Genomic DNA, 20,552 nt, shown 5'->3' with positions numbered 1-20,552 from the left:
TCTCCTCCTGCTCTGAAACCGAGGGTGCTAATTAGCACAAAATGGTAAATACTGGGGTATGTAGGCCTGGCCACCTTTGACCTGATGCCTGATGACCCACCTGTTTGGTTTGACGTATTTATATGGAGAACAAATGTATAAGGAAATGTAGATAAAATTAAATTTCCTTGTAACCCACAGCCCATTGACAAACACTTGAAGCAAATCAAGTGTGACATTCCTCCAGGAAGCTCTCAGCTGCCTTAATGATACTTTGCTAGAGGGAAAAGCAACCTCAGGTTGAGGATAGCAAGGCCTTCAGTATCCTGTGAGTCTTCTTTAGCATATGAATGGTTTTTTTGGTTTGTTTGTTTGTTTTATTTTATTTATTTATTTGACGGAACAGAGAGTAAGCAAGGGAAGCAGCAGGGATGGGGAGAAGCAGGCTCCCAGCTGAGCACAGAGCCCAAAGCTGGGCTGTATCCCAGGACCCTGGGAACATGAGATGAGCCAAAGGCAGACTGAGCCACCCAGATGCCCCTGAGTTTTCAAATACATAAAGCTGTTTGCAGTATACTGAAAATTTTCTGAGCCACTCAGGTGTCCCAAAAGTCCTTTTGGAAACTTCCCTTGGTCTTTACTTCCCCAGCTCCCTAAAATATAATTGGCTGTGCCTCACAATCCTGGGACAGCAGCTCTTTCTGCCTATGACTCCTATCCCCATGCTTTAATAAAACCTTTGCACCAAAGACGTCTCAAGAATTCTTTCTTGGCTGTGGACTCTGAACTCCACCACTTCAAACCATAGCACGCCGGCACCCTATGTGGGGCTTCGGGTTTTCTCATCTGGACTCGGAGCCTTGGTGAAAATTTAGTGAGTACTTCCTCTCCTCTCTCTTTACTTTCTTTTCAAGGAGTGTGGTCTTACTGGAACAGTTTCATGTCAATTTCTCAGGCTGAAATCCTCTAGCCTGTGGCTTCTCTATAGGGACGAGAAAGCCTACCTTTTGCCTGGATGTTAGTACCCTGGCCAGAATGGTAATAAGACCCAGAAACTTGATGCCCTCTCTTCGTTTCTGTCTTTATACACAGTTGTCTGTCTTGGGCATGGGACAGTCACCTAAGTCATCAGGATGGCTGCCCATCTCAAGACTCCCGTGTGAAGTTTCCTCCTCATTGGTCTAATGTGATCCTCCCAACATCCCTGGTCTAGCTGCTTCTGGCCGAGGGAACGCCACTCGGAACCAGCCGAAACCAGTACCCAATGGAATGAAAATCCAATCAGAGACTGTTAACTAGAGAATCTGGCTGCAATGACTACATGTTTTGGAGCGTCACTTAAACCATGGTGGATTTCTATCCTTACTGTTACTCTGGCCTGGCATGGACTACCTATTTGCACTTTGGTGGGAAGAAAAACATGGTGTCTGCTCATCTGCCTGAGCTGACAAGTGTTAGAACGGGAGCCCTTTTTCTCTGCCTTCTGGCAGCATTTCACCTCGCCCTCTTCCTCCTGTCTCTGCCCCATCTCAGGTGCAGCCTGCATACATGAACCAATTCCGATTTCCCCAGTGACATCCCAGGTAAAAACTGAAAATGGGGAACAAATTGATTGACTCTGAAGTGAAGGTTTGTTGAAGGTCAGATAAGCTCACATTGTCTCTGTTGCAATTTGTCAGCAAAAAGAGGACTTAAATGATGGTTAATTTTGTCTGTCTCAAAGTTTTCATGGGTAAGTGATAAGAGAGCTTTCAAAGTCTTTGATAAACTGAAAATTTAAAGTTTTGCTTGGATAATAAATGGGATTGAATTCATAGGACATCTAGGCTTTTTCCAAATGGGATAAAATACTGAAGTATTGATTACCGGACTTAGGTTTGTGCTTTTGACTTCATATTGCTGAGGATACGTGGATCTGTTGGTAAATATGCTTTGTGCTTTATTAAAAGATTATGCTATTAAAAAAAAACTGATGTTTTTAAAATTGTAAAATGTATTTTTAAATTTGCTATTGAAAAAAATCTGGCATAACAGTTCACAATGGGTTACTATTTAGTTTTTACTGGAGACTAAGTTTTCCAAGAATGCAAAATTCTGCTAAGTGTAGTCAAGACTGATGGAAATAGAGGAACCAACTCTGAAAGAAAAAAGTTGTAGAAGTTTATATACACAAATCTTTAGAAAGGAAGTTTTTTTTTTTTTAAGATTTTATTTTTTGGGGCGCCTGGGTGGCTCAGTGGGTTAAGCCGCTGCCTTCGGCTCAGGTCATGATCTCAGGGTCCTGGATCGAGCCCCGCATCGGGCTCTCTCCTCGGCAGGGGGCCTGCTTCCTCCTCTCTCTCTGCTGCCTCTCTGCCTACTTGTGATCTCTCTCTGTCAAATAAATAAATAAAATATAAAAAAAAAAAAGATTTTATTTTTTATTTGAGAGAAAGAGTGAGCACAAGCAGGGGAAAGGCAGAGAGGGAGAGGGAGAAGGAGACTCCCTGCTGAGCAGGCAGGCCGATGCAGGACTCAGTCCCAGGACTGTGGGATCATGCCCTGAGCCGAAGGCAGAGGCTTAATAGACTGAGCCACCCAGGCACCAGTTAGCAGGTCTTTGATTACATAAATCTCAGTGTTAAAGGAGGTAAGTTTTGTTAACACGTATATAACACTATATATCTGCATTTTGACTCTCTTATTGTCCCTTGGTTAAAGGTTAAATAAATAAATAAGTTATAAGCTTTGTAATGATCTATAATCCACTATTCAATCATGCGCTTTATAACTTTTTGAGGTTTTTTTTTTTTTACATACTTCCTTAGGTTTAAATGATAAATGAAGTCTTATTTTTACCAATTGGGCTTGTTTATTTGGTATGTTAAGTTTCTCTGGAAGAAGTGTAAAACAAATAAAAAGACTTAAGTTGTATTGCTTGGGTAAATGCTATGTATTCTAGAGATTATATGCAATTCCCAAATTAATACGTTCTGGTATAAGGCCATCACTTTATATTCTGATAATTGATGTGCTATGTGTCCCAGAAATGACCAGATTTCCTTGTCAGCTCTTTTGTAACGTCTCGTCAGATCGTTAGTCATGTCCGTTTTTCAGTCTTTTATCACTGATAGTTATTATTCTTATTCCCTTGTGAAATGTGTTTCATCTTCAAGGAGATTCATAAAAAAGGTTTTTGACAAATACAAGTTTTTGATCTTTAAAATCCAAAAACTAAAATTGGCTAAAATGTACAGAACTAGCTAAAAACTGCCTTCACATGGAACCAAGAATTAGTAACATGAGACTAAATGAACTGAAGAAGATGATTATGGTTTTTGTGACTCTTGTTTGAAACATTCCCGGTTCTGTACTTTTTGTTCTTCCAGATTAAGGAAACTTTCTCTTAAAAGATATCCATGACGTACAGAAATAGGATAAAATTGTTCACAGAGGAACAAATTGAAGCATTTAACTTTTCTCTCTAGTGGGACCCTCTAAAATTCAAAAGGTCTCAGTAAGTGTTCTTTCTTCCATGGCAATCCTAGTCATTTGCATGGGTTCAATAAGAATCTGTTCTCCCACGGGGCACCTGGGTGGCTCAGTGGGTTAAAGCCTCTGCCTTCAGCTCAGGTCATGATCTCAGGATCCTTGGATCGAGCCTCATATCAGGCTCCCTGCTCAGAGAGGAGCCTGCTTCCTCCCTCTCTCTCTGTCTGTCTCTCTGCCTGTTTCTCTGCCTACTTGTGATCTCTGTCTGTCAAATAAATAAATAAAATCTTTAAAAAAAAAAAAAAGAATCTGTTCTCCTTGTATAGGACTTCATTAGAAACATTAGTTATTTGACCAAGGCTTTGACTGGAAGGTCACATTTGAGAGACCTGCATAGACTCAGATGTGACCCAACAGCTTTAAGGAACTAAGGCTGACTTTATGAAGCATGGAGCCAGTAGGGCTCCATGGAAATGTTGGCCCGATACCTTGCTTGCAGAATTTCCAGCAGCCTTACCAGGTGAGTAAAAAATGTCACTTCCTGGCTGGTGCAGGAACTGCAGGATACCTTGGGGACCTGAGCAAGAGGAATTTGCCCACATCTACAGGTATTGCATCTCTGAAGGCAAGCATTTGGCTTGGTTTCTGGCCTAGAGACACTACTAAAATTCAACCTGGAGATTCCTTACAAAAAGTTCCAGCAAAGCAGATTCTAAGAGATCTATATCGCCAATCACTATTCTTTCTGAGCTTATGTAAATAATAAGGCCAAGTTTGTTGCAACTGGACTTGTTTTTCAAATGAATTAGTCTTGATTTGGCTATCTTTGATTTTAAAAAGGAGGGTGATTATAGACTACAGAGAAAATGTTTCAATAACACATCTTTGTAGATATTCTATTTTAAGCATTGTGATTCAAGAAAACTGGATTAATTTTTTTGGTTAGGGCTTCTCTGAGTGAGGATAGCCCCCAAACAACCAATAGGGTTAAGTTCCTTTGAGTTACTATATGAAAAACCGTTTCTCACTGAATACCTATCAATAGATGGGAAGTATGATGCTCTGTTAAGTTATTCACTTGAGGCCAGGTTAATTCATAATCTCTAAATGAATATGCAAACTATATCCTCCCTAAACCTGACCTGATCGTCACTAGGAACCAACTCCTTATAAACCCCAGAAAGATGGTTTATTTAAAGGATTGGAAGTCCAATACAGCAGGAAATTTAACTCCAAAATGGAAGGGCTCCTATCGGGTCATATTATGTACACCCACTTTAATACAATTAGAGGGGCACCTTCATGGGCTCCTAGATTTAGAATAAAACCTGTACCTCCTTCACTGGAAACCAATAAGCAAACTAACGTGTCTTCTTATTCCTGTGAACCTGTGGAAGATCTCAAATTTCTCTTTAAATGACAGTAAAGTACTGGAGTAAAATTTTAGTTAACTATCAATATCATTTAAAAAAAAGATTTTATTTATTTATTTGACAGAGAGACAGTGAGAGAGGGAACACAAATAGAGAGAGTGGGAGAGGGAGAAGCAAGCTTCCCACTAAGCAGGGAGCCTGATGCAGGGTTCAATCCCAGGACCCAAGGATCACCGCCCGAACCCAAAGCAGATACCTAACAGCTGAGCCTCCCAGGCACCCCATCAATGTCATTTTTATTGGGCTCCTCTTTCTCATTATAATATTAACCTTATTTTGTTGTCTTTTCTGGTGTTTCCCTGCTTGATGCCAAAACTTCTTCACTGCCGTGCCTTCCAACTGACAGATAATCCTTTCTACTCAAGGATGTTCGTGTATGTTGTCTACCTTGGCTTGGTTGCCTCTGACTTTGATAACTCCTATACATATAAATTCCTCATCTGACTAATGTTGACCCACAGGTAGGGATACCTCTATGACCCTATTTAGCTGGAAGAAGTTACAGAAGATAAGCCCTTCCACCCTCAACAACCTTAAAGATCTAAGGGTCAGAATTGTTCAGGGGGTATGATGAGGGGAACAAAGGCAGAAGGAAATGTAGATAAAATTAAAGTTCCTTATAACGTACAGCCCATTGACAAACACTTGAAACTGGCAGAGAATAACATTCCTCCAGGAAACTCCCAGATGTCTTAATGTTTTGCTAGAGGGAAAAACAACCTTGGCTTGACAATATGCAAGGTCTCCAAGATTCTGTAAGTCCTCTTTAGAATCTGAAAGTCCTTTTGGAAACTTCCCTTGGTCTTTGCCTTCCCCAGCTCTCAAGTATATAACTGGCTGTCCCTCACAATCCCAGGGAAGCAGCTCTTTCTGCCCATGGGTCCTGTCCCCATGCTTCAATAAAACCACATTTTGCATTGAAGATGTCTCAAGAATTCCTTCTTGCTGTGTGCTCCCGGCCCCACCATTTCAAGTAACATCAATATGCTCCTACAAGTTAACTTCAGCCTCAGGTTCTGTACAGGTGGGAGTGTCCTCAGGGTTAGGCATGGCTATTACCATTCATTCCTTTGCTACAACAACCCTGTTGGTTCCTTTCTCTGACTTGCGTGCCTGCCCTCCGGTCTTCCCTGCTGCTCTTAGGCTGAAACTGATGAAACCACTGATGTTTGTTGCTAGTATTTCAACCATTTCTGTTTTATTTTTAAAAAAAGCAATTTCATGTGATTCAACCTAATGTTGCCCACATTTTAAAGAAGAGAAATGGATGCTTGGAGTGGTTAAGTAATTGGCCCTAAAATCTCAGAGTAGTCAATAGCAGTATTAGAATTCAAAATCCAGTTTGCCTCCTTCTGAAATTGGTATACTTTTAACCAGATATTAAGAGCTTGGACCTAAGAACATGCCACTTGGTTTGGAATATCAGTTCATCTACTTACTAGCCCATGCCTTTGACATATTTTCCTCTCTGCACATCCGTCTTCCCATCTGCAAAATGGGGATAACAATAATGCAGGGGCGCCTGGGTGGCTCAGTCCTTAAGCATCTGCCTTTGGCTCAGGTCATGAGTCCAGGGTCCTGGAATGGAGCCCAGAGACATTGGGCTCCCCACTCAGCAGGAAGCCTGCTTCTCCCTCTCCCTGTCCCTGCTTGTGTTCCCTCTCGCTGCTCTCTCTCTGTGTCAAATAAATAAATAAATATATTTTTTTAAAAAAATGCAGTTATTATCCCATGTGTAGGGGTTGTCCTGAGTATTTGAATGAGGAATTCTAAGTACAGAGAACATTTTATAAATGTAGTGTATTATCTTCAGGTTTCCTTTAATGCTTTTTTTTTTCCTGGTTGAGTAAATCTACCAACACACACCACCTTTGTGTGATAGCATAATGCCACGGAACTGAGAAATTTTATAGCAAAAGACCTTATTATAATGTCAAGTAGGTAGGAGTTGAACGGTGACCCCCCAGGGCTGTGAGCTTCTCTCACAATTCCCCTACATCACTGCGGCTGAAACTGCAGTTTCGCGTTAGCACTACAAGATTCCCCCCGCCCCCTGCCCGCTTGATTTCATTTTTTAAGGGGGTGGGGGTGGGGGCTGACACTTCCAGGGAGTGCGGCTGTGATTTATCCTTCTTGACACGGGGCCCCAAATCCTCCAGATAAAGGGGACGCAGCCCGAGGAGAGGAGGCGCGGCAATTCTTGTAAACAGTCCCTAAATAAATCCTGGCGAGGGCACGGGAAATTCCACCCGGTTAGAAGTCTAGGAAGCGGTGTGGCGTTCACCCCGGGAGGGCTCCGGGGAGGAAATCCCCAAATCCCCATCTCCCCCGTCCCAGAAGCCGCAGCAGGTTCCAGTCGCTGCGTAGAGAGAGAGTTGGGCGCGCTCCGGGTCGTTTCAGAGGCACTCTCTGATCTCAAGGAGCGCCGCGGGTCCTAGGTCACGGGGGCCGTCTAGAAGCCGCACGCAGCCCTCCCAGGGTTACCTGGGCGAGGACGAGGAGGTGCCCCGGGGCGGCCCCCCGGGCAGCGGGTGCGGGGCGTGGTCTGGGCGAGCGCCCCCCGCGGCTCCTTTAAGGGCGGGCCCGGCCCACGTGCTCCGTGACGTCAGAGCAGGAAGTGTTTGAGGAAGTCGCGCTGGGCCGGCAGGTTTAAGATTCCCGCATTTTAATGTCTGCGGGGAGGTGCCAGAGCCCCCGGTTTCGCCGCCCCAGCCCCCGCCTCCCCCTCCCGGGGGAGCGGCTCCCCTGCCCCGCACCCCTGCCAACAGGTGAGTCCCCCGGGCGGCCGCGGGGTGGGGGTGGTGACACCTGCAGACCCCCGTCTGCTCTGCACCGGCGAGCTCGCGCCTCCCTCCTCCCTTGTGGCTCCCGAAGAAACTTCTGTGGAGTTTAAAAGTCGGGCTTTCCGGGCATACGAGCCTTTCTCTCGCGCGGGTCGGAGTGGGGCGGCCCGGGACAGCCCCTGCCCGGGTGGTTCCAGGTGGCCTCCTGGAGGTGGTGGCTTTGGGAGAGAGTCACGATGCGTTTGGACTGTGTGAAGACACACGTGACCGTAGGGAGACCCAGTGTTGGCCTCTGTCCCTGCCGCCTTGAGCGGAATGGGCGGGGGCAGGGCGCCCTTGCTGGAGTCCAGGCTGGGAGGCCCCTCCGAGTTCAGGGGGTGTGCAGAACGTCTCCTTCGAGTGACTTTCTTCCCCGCCTCCTTCCACCACAGCTGAGGTGGGGGTGCGGGAAAGCGAGAAAAACAAAAGTTCGCTGCCAGAACCCGCACACCAGACACCCTGGTTTATTTACAAAAAGAAAACGAGCCGAGTTTTTTCGTCTCTCGCATGTTCTCTCTTACCTTCTCCATCTCCTTGAGTTTCACTTTTTTCTTAATTAATGTTAATTAATCTTTGTCCCCCACACCGAATTGCTTACAGAGTTAGCACGGCATCAGTATGAGCTGGTCACCTTCTCTGCCAACCCAGACGTGTGGGGCCTGGGAGATGAAAGAACGACTCGGGACGGGGGGATTTGGAAATGTCATCCGATGGCACAATCAGGTAGAGCCTCCGTGGGGCTGGGAAGAGCGAAGGGCGAGCAGGGGTGGGAAGGGAGGCGGAGAAGATAGGTTTCCCTCCAATCGTCTCTGCCCCACGCTGCTGGGTGGGGGGATGGGCCTCACCTTTGGCCATGGGCTTGTTGCGAGAGCGTGAGAACCGGGAACTGGAAAGGGGCCTTAGAGCTTCTGAACTGACTCTAAGTTAGTGATCTCCAAACTTTACTGACTATGCTCCCCAAGTAAATAGTAAAAATATTTTAAGTTTTCAGACTCAGTTTTATGTATCTTAAATTATATCTGTGCTACCATCATGCTATCTGTACTAATACATTGCATGTTACAAAACATACAAAAATAGAACAATTTAAGGGATGGTCGTAGTAAAATATATTTAAGTGTTTAAAAAATCGGTTTAAAAATATTTCAAATATGTACTCATTATGATGCCTTCCCAGTATTGTTTGCAGTACTGCACAGCACGGAATATACAGATCTATATGAAAGTGAGAATTGGGTGCCTGGGTGGCTCAGTGGGTTAAACCTCTGCCTTCCGCTGGGGTCATGATCTCAGGGTCCTGGGATTGAGCCCCAAATCTAGCTCTCTGCTCAGCGGAGAGCCTGCTTCCCCCTCTCTCTCTGCCTGCCTCTCTGCCTACTTGTGATCTCTCTCTGTCAAATAAATAAAATCTTAAAACAAAAAAAAAGAGAGAAAGTGAGAATTTTATCGTTAAGAATAGTGGATGAAAACCCATGTTTCAAAGAATTTTTATAATTTGGAGTTATTTGGGCTGATTTCTTTTAAGATTTGATTAGATCCTCATTGTTTTACTCCTGTGTCTGAAATGAGTTGCGTACAATATAGAAGTGTTAGTTCTTGCATATTGCTGTTTGCTTGCACCGAAGTTCTCCGCAGGAATCTCTTTAGGTACTTGTCCATTTTATGAGAGTCATTTTATTGAAACTGGGTAATAAAGTCCCTGATCTACCTCAGCTGGAGCCCTTATCCACCAGTGCCTATGGAATGCTCATTTTCCTCTGTGTACCTCGAGGCCACAAGTGAAGTGTTATCTTCTGAGAAGTAAACTCAGGAGGCTGTCCTAAAGCTAATATCAGAAAAGTGTAATTTCTTTTTAATTTGTTTGGATTCCAGTCTTGGGTCACTGTGATGCACATATACCCAATTTGGAGACCACTGCTCTAGGGAACCCTCAGTCACCAAATAACTAAAGTTAGCTTCCTGACTCCAGAATAAGACCTGTGAAGTCCTTGATGGAAGGTACCTGCTTTTTTGATTGGGGACTGGTGAGCCCCTTGTTGGACTGAAGGGATGGCAAATTGTGCACCGCTTCCCAGGAGCCAGCTGCAGTAGCCCTTGGGAGAGTCATCAAGGCTACTGGTCAGCCACAGGAGAACGTCGTTTCAGATAGCAATCTTTATCAGTTAGTTGGAAGACATTCTAGACCTTATCCTGAATCTTGTTAGCTCTAAGCAGATGGAATGACCCCTGGAGGAATGTGGGAGCCAGAGCTGGAGGGCAGAGTACAATTCTGGAGGTGGTCATTCCCACATTCAGCTGGGAAACCAGTATTCCAGCAAACCCTATGGCCGAGTGGGCCACAGAAACACAATTGGCTCAAACGTGTTCTGGTCTGAGTATAACCACGGGCCTAGCATTACAACATAAGAGTCAGATCATTCTATGGCCATACATACATACCTGGGCTGGGCTGCTTCTAGAGAGGCCACAGCTTTTAGATTCTTGACCACAGCAACTGTCTTGCAGCAGCTGAACTAGAGATGTTTGGTTTCCCTCAAAAGGAATTCTGTCCAGCTGTGCCATATGTCTGTCATTTCCAACTAAAATGGCCTCTGTCTGCTCTGTGAATTTGGAGAGCTATTGTCAGATGGAATTTGTTCCAGGCTTTATAGATACGGGCCTGAAAAAATGTGTGTGTGTGTGTGTGTGTATGTAGATTGGTCTTCTAAAATTACTACTTTCAAGTTCCTACCCTTGTTCAAAAACCTTGTTTTTCATTTTTATTTTATTTTTTAATTGAAGTATAGTTGGAGTTCACTTTTTTCCTCTTTTTCTTTTTAATAGTTTTTAAATTTTTTTTATAAACATATAATGTATTATTAGCCCTAGGGGTACAGGTCTGTGAATCACCAGGTTTACACACTTCACAGCACTCACCATAGCACATAACCTCCCCAATGTCCATAACCCCACTACTCTCTCCCTACACCCCTCCCCCCGGCAACCCTCAGTTTGTTTTGTGAGATTAAGAGTCTCTTATGGTTTGTCTCCCTCCCGATCCCATCTTGTTTCATTTATTCTTTTCATATCCCCCAAACCTCCCATGTTGCATCTCTACTTCCTCACATCAGGGAGATCATATGATAGTTGTCTTTCTCCAATTGACTTATTTTTGCTCAGCATAATACCCTTAGTTCCATTCATGTCGTCGCAAATGGCAAGATTTCATTTCTTTTGATGGCTGCATAGTATTCCATTGTATATATACCACATCTTCTTTATCCATTCATCTGTTGATGGACATCTAGGTTCTTTCCATAGTTTGGCTATTGTGGACATTGCTGCTATAAACATTCGGGTGCACGTGCGTCTTCGGATCACTACATTTTTATCTTTAGGGTAAATACCCAGTAGTGGCATTCACTTTTATATTAGTTTTAGGTAAGTGATTTGGTAATTCTGTACATTATACAGTGCTCACTGTGATATTCTCACCATCTGTCCCCATACCCATAGATGATATCAACACCATCTGTCCCCAAGTGTTGTTACAGTATTAGTGACTATATTTCTTTCTTTTTTTTTAAAGATTTTATTTATCAGAGAGAGAGGGGGAGAGAGCGAGCACAGGCAGACAGAATGGCACGCAGAGGCAGAGGGAGAAGCAGGCTCCCTGCCGAGCAAGGAGCCCCATGTGGGACTCCATCCCAGGACGCTGGTATTATGACCTGAGCCGAAGGCAGCTGCTTAACCAACTGAGCCACCCAGGCGTCCCTAGTGACTATATTTCTAATGCTGTACTTTTCATCCCCCCATGACTTACTATGGTACCAAAAGTTTGTATCTCTTAATTTCATCACCTGCTTCACCTATCCCCCAACTCTTTCCCTTCTGGAAACCACCAGTTCTCTGTATTTATGAGTCTGTTTCTACTTTTTTTTTTTTTTCTATTTTGCATAACAAGTTTATTTTTTTAAAAGGCATATAGACAATAAACAAAGTAAACAATCAGATCTTCACTTCTACCCAGTATTATCTGAAAAATATGGAACGCTTCACGAATTTGCGTGTCATCCTTGCGCAGGGGCCATGCTAATCTTCTCTGTATCGTTCCAATTTTAGTATATGTGCTGCCGAAGCGAGCACTGTTTCTACTTTTTTTTTTTGTTTATTCCTTCATTTGTTTTGTTTAGACTCCCCATGAAGTGAAATCATGTGACGTTTTTTTCTCTAACTTATTTCACTTAGCATGATACTCTTTATGTCCATCCATGTTGTCTCAAATTGCATGACTTCATTCTTTTTTATGGCTGAGTAATATTCTATTGTGTATGTGTATATATATCTATACCTATCTATCTATCTATATATCCCTGTACACATATGCCACATCTTCTTTATCTTCTTCATCCATTCATCTGTTGATGGACCCTTGGGTTGCTTCCCTGTCTTGGTTGTTATAAATAGTGCCGCAGTGAATATAGGGGTGCATGTATTAGTGTTTTCAAATTGGTGGTTTTGTTTTCTGTGATTGAATAAACAGCAGTGGAATTATTGGATCATGTGATAGTTCTGTTTTTAAGTTTTTGAGGAACTTTCACTCTGTTTTCCACAGTGGCTGCATTGAGTTTACATTTCTACTAACAGTGTACGAGGTTTCACCCTTCTTCACATCCTCGCCAACACCTGTTATTTTTTCTCTTTTTCATTCTAGCCATTCTGACAGGTGTGAGGTGATATCTCATTGTGGTTTTGATTTGCATCTCCCTGATGATGAGTGATGTTGAGCATCTTTTCATGTATCCGTTTTCCATTTGTATGTCTTTGGAGAAAGACATATTTAGGTCTTCTGCCCTTTTTTTTTTTTTTTTAAGATTTTATTTATTTATTTGACAGAAAGAGAGAGAGGTCATAAGTAGGCAGAGAGAGAGGGGGAAGCAGGCTCCCCGCCGAGCAGAGAGCCCAATGCGAGGCTGGATCCCAGGACCCTGAGACCATGACCTGAGCAGAAGGCAGAGGCCCAACTCACTGAGCCACCCAGGCGCCCCACTTCTGCCCATTTTTTAACTGGATTATTAGTTTTTTTGTGTGTTGAGTTGTGTAAGTTCTTTTTATATTTGCATACTAATTACTTATTGGCTGTATCATTTGTAAATATCTTCTCCCTAGTTTGCCTTTTCATTTTGTTGATCATTTTTCTTTATTTTTTCTTTTCTTTAATCTGTATTTTTTAAAAGCCAAACTCACATCATTCTGCTGCTTGAGGCCTCTTCACAGTCTGGCCTCACCCCGTCTTTCTAGCATTACCTCCTCTTGTTGGCTCCCAACAAGTTGGTTGGCTGAGCCTTCTCTGGGACAAGCCTCTGCTTCCTGGACAGCTTTATGTGCTTCTGCCCATTCCTCCAGGATCAGCTCCAGACCACCTCCTCAATAAACCTCCCATGGACTCCTTCATTCTATAAAAATTAGTTCTTCTGTTGAATTCCCCAGCTCCAATCATTTGTCATGCTTCATATCCTGCCCTTTTGTCTGTGTATAAGAATGTGTCTTGCCATGGCTCTAAGTTCCTGGTTAGCCAGGGCCCTGTCTGGCTTTGGCTTTCTTTCAGTTCTCCCATAGCAATTTTCTTTATGTTATATGTGTGTTAGGTGCATAAAGTCAGTCACTTTCCTTAAAGATCTTTTTGGAAAAGGGAAAGAGCTATTAATCAGTCATTACAAATGTAAGCTCCTAACTATCATAAGTCTGACACAGGAGAGGGGCTCATGGCAGTGATACCTTATACCAGAAGGTGTGATCAGTCTGGAGGTTGGGGCGGGGGCAGGGGGAGGCTTCTTCAAGGAAGTGGCTCTTAAGTGCAGACCTGAGTTATTGGTAGAAGGTAGCCAGGCTTTGCCGGTCTAAGAACGTGGGAGGAGGGTTCCAGGAAGAGTGAGCAGCCTATTCAAAACCCCTGTGCTGGGGCAGGTCTTGGCAAGCAGGTAGAACAGAAAGGTCAGCAGGACCAGAAGGGAGGACAAAGGGAGCTAGGTGCAGGGGAGGCTGCTACATAGAATGTGACAGTGGGACCCAGCCAAGAGCTTTTGGTTTTCATCTGAAGAGCAACAGGAAGCTGTTGGAAGGGGGTCTACTCTGACTGTGGGAAGAGTTTGGAAGGGGCCCAGGCAGTGATGTGCTGGGAAACCGAATTCCCGAATATTTAACAATCCGCTCTCAGAAGAGCTGGTACCAGGACACCACTGGCACCCCCTATCACGTGGGTTTTGGAGATTGGGACAGGTGAGGGATTGGATGGGGCTGATGGTGGTTGGCGATGGAGAGAAGTGGGCAGATCTAAGAGCTATTTTAGGACTTAGTGGGGGAGTGGAAGGTGAGGGCTGAGGGAGCAGGAGGAGTCAAGTTTCACAAGTACCTAGTGAAACCTTGCTGATGAGCCTGGCTCAGTCGGGGAAGCTCTCCATCACCCTTCTGGTTGTTCCTGGGGTGGGGGTGGGGGAAACTCTTAGGTCTCCTGTGGGTGCAGTTCTTTAGCTGATGTCCAAGATCAGAACAGGAGTAGTGTCTTCTTTGGTGGATGTCCCAGTGTTCAGAGTCTTGAAGAAAGATAGTGGGATAAGTGGTTTTGACAGCTTAACTCCACTCAGTATATAATAATTATACTTCGCAACAGTGTACATTTCTAATAGTCCATATACTTTATATTGTCTACAAGAGAGACTTTTTAGTTTATCACAAGAACAATTGTATAAAAGAGTCTAGGCATTGGTATCCTCAGTCACATAAATGATGCGTAGTAATCAGACCTATCATTTATTGAGAACCTAGCATGTGCCATCAATGGGCTAGGTATTTTACATGTTTTATCTTCAGTCTGCATAACCCTAAAAGGAAGAACTGTTACCTTTTATGGTTTTTAAGTTTATTTATTTAAGTAATCTCTACACTCAAAGCGGGTCTTGAACTCATGATCCAAGATCAAGAGTCCCATGTTCCTCCAACTGAGCCTGCCTGTTGTCTTTGTTTCTGTTTACCCCTGAGGAAATTGAAGCACAGAGAGGTTAGGTCATTTACCTGAAGAGGCTAAGCTAGGAAGCAAAGAGCTGGAATCTGAAAATCCCAACTTCCTGCTTTCTCCACTATGGCTTGTGGCTTTTCCATGGCGGGCGATCAAAGCTTATGGACACCCCTAGAACATTTTCAGTTCTCTTCAATCAGTCTAAACCATTTTGAAGGGGCACCTGGGTGGCTCAGTGGGTTAAAGCCTCTGCCTTCGTCTCAGGTCATGAGCTCAGGGTCCTAGGATCGAGCACTGCATCGAGCTCTCTGCTCAGTGGGGAGCCTGCTTCCCCCTCTCTCTCTGCCTGCCTCTCTGCCTACTTGTGATCTCTCTCTCTGTCAAATAAAGAAAAAAAAAAGTTGCTTTTAAACCATTTTGAAACACTAAGAGAAAAACTCTGATTTGGAAGACAACATGCATAAATCTTTCTAAAACAAATATTTCTTAGTGAGGAAGGGCAGTGTACCAAATGTCCTTATCCCTGTTTCCCTGAGTTTTTGGAATCTGTTACCAAGCATGGGCCTTGGCAGTCCTTGCTGTGTCTGAACTACCTTAAATCCTCAGCCCAGGGGTCAGCACAAACCATTTATCAGTATGGTCTAGATAGGCTGATGTTTTCAACAAGACCTTTACAGAAGAAGAAGACCTATACAGAAGAAGAAGAAAAAGATGACCCGGGTGACCTCAGCCTACAGCCCCTTTTGGGAATATGGGGGAAAACCACATGACTCCCAGTCAGCCATACCTGGGTTCCAGTCCTGGCTCTGTTTCTTGCCAGCTTCATGGCTTTGAGCCCAACGCCCCCCTTGGATTTTTGAGGATGCTAAGATATTGATCTGCTTGGCTCTCAGCGTGTCTAAGCATGAAATAGGGCCGCGGCTTTCTGAAAGGATCTGGACATGTCCCAGGATGCCTTGCACTATTCTCTGTGCACTTTGCTGTGAAAGAGGCTGGGAATTGCTGCCTGGTTTCCCAAAGGACGCCTGTGAGGATGACATGAGGTAATGTATGGAGTGGCTCGTGTACAGCTCTAAGAGGCACGGTGTTACCAACTCTTCTATGAAGTGGTACCGACTTTGACTTGTTTCCTTACTGGACAAGATTAAGCTCACTTCAGCTTATGTGTGTATTTTGGAAGTGGTAAAGACCTCAGTCAGTTCACTAAGAATTTATTGTGCACAGACCTAGGGTCCATTGGGGGAAAAAAGAAACGACTTTGTCTTCAGTGTGCTTATGCTCTGAGGAGGTAAAATGAATGCTCCGCTGTCTATGAAATAGGTCTAAATATGGGCACCAAATGGTGTAGAGATATGAATGACTGCTGTTTATTCAGAGTGTCCTTTGCCAACTGTGCTCGCTGCTTTATCCATATTCTCTCTTGAGTGTTCAGGGGAGAGGGAAGGCTTCTTGAGGAAATGGAACTTGAGCAGAATCTTGGAAGGAGACGGACTGTAGAGTCTGAAGAGAAGACAAATCGAATGGGTAGAGTAACATCGACACAAGGCCAGAGAAGGGAAATGCTGCTGCTGTAATTTGCTCAAGGCTCACTCTGTATCGAGCACTCCATCCCATTTTGACGGAGGGGTAGCGTCCCCTCTCCCTCTTCTGGATAAAGGCCCAGAAGCTAAACTAGCAGGCTCAGTGTCCCACATACAGCAGGTGAAGGATGAAGGAGTTACACCCTGACCTCACCCCACAAGCCTCTGTTGGTGAGTTCGGAGGCCACTGTGCGTGTTGGCTGTTTACACCAAAGGGAGTGGGTTGAACTCAGAGATTTCTCGGCATAGACTGGTCAGTGTGGTTGAGTCAGGGGTGAAGCTGTAGTCCGAGACCCTGTACCTTTTGACTCTCAGGCCTGAGTTCTGTCCCGAGGATCTCTCTAGGCCTAGCTCTGTACTTCCTCTCCCAAGTTCATCTTGGAAGGCAGGCCTGAGAAGGAACGAGCTGGTTAATAATAATTAGCCCCTTTTACCACAGTGGCCTGTTGGATGGTTGCCACGGTAACAGGAGACAGGTTTCCCAGCCAAGAGTTTGAATGGATCTCTTGGCTTCCAGCCGGTTTCCCCTCCTCGTGTGAAGAAGGCTAGCTTTGGGAAGCTGGGCCAGCTCCTGAGTGGACTGGCCTCCAGCTCACTTGTACTGTCATGCCTTCTGGTAGCTCTCAGCCATCTGAGGAGGTACCTCCCCCCCCCATTTTATACACAAGTTTTATGTTTTCATGTACAAAAGAATCACAGACTTGAGGGACCTTCATGATAAATTGTATTCACTGTGGCTAACACCGTTGCCCCCTGTCAGCATTTTCTCAAAATACAGACCGATTTTAAATTTTGTCCCACACCAGGAGTCCACTTACCAGAAGTTGGAGGCTGATACAGTTTGGGCCAAGTCTAGGTTTCCACAGAACTGAGCTAAGACTCAAGGAGGTTCCAACCTAAATAAAGGAAGTCATCCGCTGCTCTTGGAGTTTCATTGCTAGTGAAGATCAAACTCCTCAGGCTTTCAAATCCGGTATTTTTAGTCTGTTTTTGAACTGTTTAATTGAATTTTGCTTTCTAGAGCCAGTATGTTTTTAGCAACAGAAAGTCATTGTGTTTGGGTTTCTGTTTCAAATGAAATATTACTCATGGAAAACTGGAATGTTTTAGAATACTGCCTCAAGGCCCGCTGTATAAGAAAAGTTTAAGTGTGTCTATATCTGTGTGAGACATTCCCAAGCCCCGGAAATTGTTAGGATTTCCCCTGCAACGGTAGGACTAAGCTGAGCTGTCCACAAATAGAAAGTGACTTTTGGTGTCTGTGCATTTAGTCCACAATGTGTTTAGTATTCATATTGGGAAGTTCACTTCTTAGTTTGCATGAGGATACTGAGGCTGATATCAAATCTTCAATCATTAATATCAGTCTTCGATATCGACATCTATTCCTGGACTCTGGGTTGGGCCGGGTAACAGCTATGAGTTAGATCCAGTGTTTGTGTTGAACAGATCACAATTGTCTACAATTATCCAATGTGTAGATAGATTACCTAAAATATGTTCTAAATCACTTAATAAATCTACCTCTGGCGTCTATTTGTCATTTTTTATGAAGGAAGCATACTGTCTGTGGTAGGCAGAATAATGGCCTCTCCCAAAGATGGCTGCATCCTAACCCCTGAACCTGTCAGTATGTTAGGGCACCATGGCAAAGGGGAATGAAGGTTGCTTATTGGCTGGGAAGATTATCCTATACTGTCTGGGTCAGCCACGTGTGGTCATGAGGGGCTTAAAAGTGGAAGAGGGAAGGGTGCCTGGGTGGCTCACTGGGTTGGGTGTCTGCCTTTGGCTCAGGACGTGATCCCAAGGTGCTAGCCTTGCACTGGGCTCCCTGCTCAGCAGTGACCCTCCTTCTCCCACTCCTCCCCGCTGGTGTTCTCTCTTGCTATCTCTGTCCCTATCTCTATCTCTCTTAAATAAAGTCTTTATTTTTTTTTTTAAGATTTTTAAAATTTATTTGAGAGAGAGAGACAGTGAAAGAGAGCATGAGATATGAGAAGGTTAGAGGGAGAAGCAGACTCCTTGTGGAGATGGGAGCCTCATTTGGAACTCAATCCTGGGACTCCAGGATCATGACCTGAGCCGAGGACAGTTGCTTAACCAACCAACCCAGGCGCCCCTTAAATAAAGTCTTTAAAATAAAGTGGAAGGGGTGTCTAGGTGGCTCAGTCATTAAGTGTCTGCCTTTGGCTCAGATCATGAACCCAAGGTCCTAGGATAGAGCCCTGCATCGGGCTCCCTACTCAGCAGGGAGCCTGCTTCTCCCTCTCCCACTCCCCCTACTTGTGTTCCCTCTCTCTCTGTCTCTATCAAATAAATAAAATAAGATAAAATAAAGTAAAATGAAATGTATCCTTTAAAAAAAGTGGAAGAGGGAGGCAGGAGAGTCAGTGCCAAAGTAATGCAATGTGACAGGAGTTAGCTGGTCGTTGCTGACTTTGGGCATGGAGGGAGGGACCCTGAGCCAAAGAATGCAGGCAGCTTCTAGAAGCTGGAAAGGTCAAGGAAATGTATTCTTCCCTAAAGTTTCCAGAAAAGACCCCGGCCCTGCTGATGTCTTGATTTTAGCCCAGTGAGATCTGTACCAGACTTCTGACCTCCAGAACTGTAAGGACATAAATTTGGGTCTTAAGCCACTAAGTTTGTGGCAATTTGTTTTGTTTTGTTTTTAAGATTTTATGTATTTATTTGACAGAGAGAAATCACAAGTAGATGGAGAGGCAGGCAGAGAGAGAGAGGGAAGCAGGCTCCATGCTGAGCAGAGAGCCCGATGCGGGACTCGATCCCAAGACCCTGAGTTCATGACCTGAGCTGAAGGCAGCGGCTTAACCCACTGAGCCACCCAGGTGCCCCAATTTGTGGCAATTTGTTAATAGCAGGAGTAAAACAAAGCAAAAAACTAACACACTGTTCTGTATACTGAAGTTAAAATAGGTACAGATCTTAAATATCTTGATTTAAGCTCTGAGTCCTTCTGAGATAACAGACCAAGAGTTGCATTATCTTGTTCTAAACTGTTATTTACCAGACTGTCCATCAAAACGTTACCTGCTGAAGGGACTCCCTCAGCCCTGTGACCTTGTTTGACACTTGGCCCTTCAGTTTAGAACTGTGCAGTCGAGTCTCAGTTTCCATGTGATCCCACCTGACTGGAGACCAGCATGTCCAGTGGCATGTCAGTACCGCTACTGATGAAGTTACCCTAGAATTGGGCAAAAATGTTTGAGTCTGAACACTCAGGGGAAGTGAAACTTGAAAGCAAATTTAAATCTGTTTGAGAACCGACAGGAATTGGGAAATTCATGATGTAGGGGGTATAACATTTTGTGAGATTAAACACCAGTCTGTACATCAGTGAAGAAACAGAATTTTCACATGTTCCCTAACTTGTGAAAAGTACTAGATGGATTTCTACCGAGTTCACTTGTTACAACTATACTGGTTGGTTCACTAGCAACAGGATTTATGAGTTTTGAAGAGGTCAGCTCTTCAGAGAGTGCCTCGGATCTGGGCCAAATATCGGGGTTCTGATAGCAGTGTGTGAACCGTCTGTCAGGACCCGGTTATCAATGCCTGTTGCCACGGGCTGCACCAGGGAGAGTGTCGTTACAAAAGCAGGCATGTGGCTGCCGCATGGGTAGGCCTTGAAAGAAGCCATCCCCAAAGTCCCCATATTGTGGGATTCCATCTGTGAAACGTTCAGAACAGGCGAATCCATAAAGGTAGGGGTTGCCTTTGCTCAAGGGGATGGGGGAAGAGTGACTGCTCACGGATGTGGGGTTTCCCGGGGGATGGTGGTGGTTGATGAACATGTTCTAAAATTGATGTGGGGCTTTGGTCGCGCTATGCCAACCATACCCCCGTACCCGTGCGCTGCGCACCGTGAATGGATCAGTCGTGCGGTGCGTGAATTGTATTTCAGTAGCCCTGTTAAAAAAAAGAAAAAGTAGGCACATGAGGTAATTGCGTGACATGCAGCAGCAGTGTTGGGCTTTGGTAGAAGCTCCTTCTGCGAGGATCGTAGAGGTGTTGAACCTGTTCTCTGGCATCCGAGTTGGGAGAGGCAAAAGGTGGTTCCACTGTGTTTCCGAAGCTTCTCTTTCGCGCATGTCGGATTAGGGATTGGTCTGTCAAGAGGAGTTGGTGGTTTTATTCGACAACTTGTGCTCATGGTTGGAGACTTCATTTTCCTTTTTCTTACTGGGTGGGTGTGTGTTCCTGCAGGGATCATGACTAGTCTGGTAAATGCGTGCCCGCGTTGTAGTTCTGCTGC

General features: G+C 44.5%; 1 protein-coding gene across 5 annotated transcripts in view; it reads left to right on the top strand.

The window, feature by feature from the left end:
• The first annotated feature begins 6,958 nt into the window (after window positions 1-6,958).
• The window catches only part of IKBKB (inhibitor of nuclear factor kappa B kinase subunit beta), a 62,222-nt gene continuing 48,628 nt past the window's right edge, over window positions 6,959-20,552 (top strand). For 3 of the 5 annotated variants that reach the window (XM_082715154.1, XM_082715151.1, XM_082715152.1), the window contains exons 1-2: window positions 6,959-7,651; window positions 8,306-8,428. Coding sequence is in view for 2 of the 5 variants with exons in the window: in XM_082715151.1 (XP_082571277.1) it covers window positions 8,324-8,428 (105 nt within the window). In the remaining 3 variants the exon portion in view is untranslated. Of the gene's footprint in view, window positions 7,652-8,305; window positions 8,429-9,582; window positions 9,704-20,552 lie in introns of those variants that run through there. The other 2 variants (XM_082715155.1, XM_082715153.1) reach the window with 1 other exon arrangement.

This window comes from Mustela nivalis (assembly GCF_964662115.1).
Source record: "Mustela nivalis genome assembly, chromosome: 20".
In the NCBI taxonomy this organism is placed as follows: Eukaryota; Metazoa; Chordata; class Mammalia; order Carnivora; family Mustelidae; genus Mustela; species Mustela nivalis.
This window is presented reverse-complemented; position numbering and strand designations above follow the sequence as displayed.